The sequence below is a fragment of the Bos mutus genome, chromosome 15, assembly GCF_027580195.1.
Source record: "Bos mutus isolate GX-2022 chromosome 15, NWIPB_WYAK_1.1, whole genome shotgun sequence".
In the NCBI taxonomy this organism is placed as follows: Eukaryota; Metazoa; Chordata; class Mammalia; order Artiodactyla; family Bovidae; genus Bos; species Bos mutus.
Window position 1 is genome coordinate 55,024,640 of NC_091631.1, and position 3,544 is coordinate 55,028,183.

Consider the following 3,544-nt stretch of genomic DNA (forward strand, 5'->3'; position numbering starts at 1 on the left):
CAAGTAAAAATGTACTGATGTTGGACTCCTGTGCCCTGATGTGGTTGTCAGTGCGCGTGGGGGCACGGGGGAAAGAACTTTACTTTGTGGGAAGCAGAAATGTCCTCTGTCAGTAAATCCTAGGAAGAGGGAAATCTTGGGATGAGAAATGAAGATGAGAGAAAAGGGCCTCAGACTGGGGGAGGAAGAAACTCCTTCGCTCTCTCCCTTGGGTAGGAGAAGGCAAACTTTTTCTACAAAGATCCAAATAATAGATATTTTAGGCTTTGCAGGCTATATCTGCAGCAGGTATATCACAGCAGGAAAGCAACCATAGACAGTACATAAATGATGGCCATGGCTGTGTTCCAGTAAATTTTACAAAATGGGCAGCGGGCTGGAATTGGCTCCCGGGCTCTAATATGTCAACCTCTGTTTTAAAGCCTTGGGGTGATGGCTGTAGGACCTAGAGAGGATGAGCAAGCCATAAGGAGATATGCTAACTCCAAGTAGATGTTTGGCAAAAAGCTATGCCAACAGGCTACCTCTCAGGACCCTCTAAGCACGTGACTCTAAGACACTTGTTTCTAATAGTGGCTCTATGATGGTGCCTGTTCTTTCTCTCTCCAATTCCTAAGCTTCTCTTCTGGTAAAAGTTACAGCGTTGGCTTAGGTTTGCTAAGGGACTTAATGAAGGGCCTACCCCATACTTGGGACCAAGAGGTAAAAGTGGCAGCTGTTCCCTGACCCTGGGTGGTGGTGGCTCCAGTGGACACTAGAGAAGGACACGGTCTCCAGAGAAGGCAAGAATTGAAGGACAGGAGAAGTCTGTTCCCAGGAAAGAAGAAGGCATCAGGGAATGAAGAGTGAATAACCGCAGATATTTCTCTGTAAGCAGGTGTGGACTTAAGCCATCATAACTGGGAAGACCAAGGGAAATGAGGTCTTCTTTTGTAACCACAGGCGATGAAGACTGGGCATGCCCACTGGTCAGGCTGAGTCATCATAACATCAACACACATGGGGAACACAGAGCAGGTGGTCAACCAACGGTTGCCAGGGAGACTGACCTCTCAAGTCCTGTCCGAGGTGAACCATTGGGCCTTAGCCATTAGCCTCTATGCAGCACAATGACTGTGGCAAGGACTGAAGTCAACTGGGCACATCAGAGGAATTGCTTTAACCGCGATCCCAAGGTATCATACAGATGTGCTCAACTTCCACCCCACCAAGAAGAAAAGCCCTTCGTTGTCAGCCATGGCGGAAGAGTAACTCTGGGAGATCACCTCAAACTGCTGGATGGTGTAGCCAGCCTCCCCGACAGCAGCCTCCACTGCCTCCGGGCCCAGACAGAGGCTGGAGGCCTCTGCTCCCCGATCACGTAGTCACTGCTCTTCAGGGCATCCACGAGCACCAGGAAGGCCCCCGACTTCAGCAGGCTGCTGCGGTTCTTAAGGGCCATGTGGCAGGCAGGGAGGCGCAGGTAGGTGGCATCTAGGCACAGCGTGCTGAGCAGGCAGTCGGCCAGGGGCAGGCAGATGGCCCTCAGCAGCCAGCTCTGAGTCATGTTACACTTCAGGACCTGCTCGACTGCCCGGCTCAACTTCTCCTTCTCTGGCCCCTTGACTCTGAAACACACAAACCAACATACATGGATGACTACCCCACTCATGGGGAACCCAGATCTCTCAAGTCAGGTACGAAATGGTGATGCTATCCCAAATGTTATATTCTTAGGAGCAGATCTGTTGTAAAATCAAAGAAGACATTTTGGTGTCTGAATGTGACCATATTACCTTGTGGTGGGTTAAATCTTTTTAGGAAGTGAATAAGAATATAGAAATAATAATCAAAATACTTAGCTGCTTGCTTCTACAATAAATGAACTGTCCCCATGAAGTGGAAATTCTTCTTCCACTGCTTAGAATAATCCCTGGATCATTTTATCATCATCATCATCATCATCATTATTGCATTTGTCCCCTCTGCCGAACTGTAAAGGTAGTGGCTGTTTCACCCACAAATATCAGATTGTTGTTGTTTTTCAGTCACTCAGTCATGTTGGACTCTCTGAAACCCCATGGACTATAGCACATCAGGCTTCCCTGTCCTTCACCATCTCTCAGAGCTTGCTCAAACTCACATCCATTGAGCCGGTGATGACTTCCAACTGTCTCATACTCTGTCATCCCCTTCTCTTCGTCTTCAATCTTTCCCAGCATCAGGGTCTTTTCTAATGAGTCAGCTCTTTGCATCAGGTGGCCAAAGTATTGGAGTTTCAGCTTCAGCATCAGTCCTTCCAGTGAATATTCAGGACTGATTCTTTCAGAATTGACTGGTTTGACCTCCTTGCAGTCCAGGGGACTCTCGGGAGTCTTCTCCAACACCACTGTTCAAAAGCATCAATTCTTTGGCATTCAGCCTTCTTTATGATCCAACTCTCACATCCATACATGACTACTGGAAAAACCATAGCTTTAACTATATGGACTTTGGTGACAAACAATGTCTCTGCTTTTTAATACACTGCCTAGGTTTCTCATAGCTTTTCTTCCAAGGAGCAAGCATCTTTTAATTTCACAGCTGCAGTCAACATCTGAAGTGATTTTGGAGCCCAGGAAAATAAAGTCTGTCACTGTTTCCATTGTTTCCCCATCTATTTGCCATCAGGTGATGGGACTGGACGCCATGATCTTAGTTTTTTGAATGTTGAGTTTTAAGCCAACTTTTTCACTCTCCTCTTTCACCTTCATCAAGAGGTTCTTTAGTTCTTCTTCACTTTCTGCCATAAGGGTGGTGTCATCTGCATATCTGAGATTATTGGTATTTCTCCTTGTAATCATGATTTCAGCTTGTGCTTCATCCAGCCCAGCATTTCGCATGATGTACTCTGCATATAGGTTAAACAAGCAGGATGACAAATATACAGCCTTGACATATTCCTTTCCCAATTTGGAACCAGTCCATTGTCCATGTCCAGTTCTAACTGTTGCTTTTTGACCTGCATTCAGGTTTCACAGGAGGCAGGCAAGGTGATCTGGTATTCCTGTCTCTTTAAGAATTTTCCACAATTTGTTGTGATCCACACAGTCAAAGGCTTTAGCGTTGTCAATGAAGCATAAGCAGATGTTTTTCTGGAATTCTCTTGTTTTTTCTATGATCCAATGGATGTTGGCAATTTGATCTCTGGTTCCTCTACCTTTTCTAAATCCAGCTTGAACATCTGGGAGTTCTCGGTTCATGTACTGTTGAAGCCTGGCTTGGAGAATTTTGAGCATGACTTTGCTAGCATGTGAGATGAGTGCAATTGAGTGGTAGTTTGAACATTCTTTGGCATTGCCTTTCTTTGGAACTGGAATGAAAGCTGACCTTTTCCAGTCCTGTGGCCACTGCTGAGTTTTCCAAATTTGCTGGCATATTGAGTACAGCACTTTCACAGCCTCATCTTTCAGGATTTGAAATAGCTCAACTGGAATTCCATCACCTCCACTAGCTTTGTTCATAGTGATGCTTCCTAAGGCCCACTTGACTTCACGTTCCAGGATATCTGGCTCTGGGTGAGTGA

At 46.0% G+C, this 3,544-nt stretch overlaps 1 protein-coding gene across 1 annotated transcript; it reads right to left on the minus strand.

Moving 5' to 3' along the window:
- Nucleotides 1–1,178: 1,178 nt before the first annotated feature.
- On the minus strand, nt 1,179–1,651 carry LOC102280192 (nicotinamide N-methyltransferase-like). Its single transcript, XM_014477039.2, is given in 2 exon segments — nt 1,179–1,342; nt 1,345–1,651. Coding segments are annotated over 2 exon segments (471 nt in total).
- Nucleotides 1,652–3,544: the final 1,893 nt, after the last annotated feature.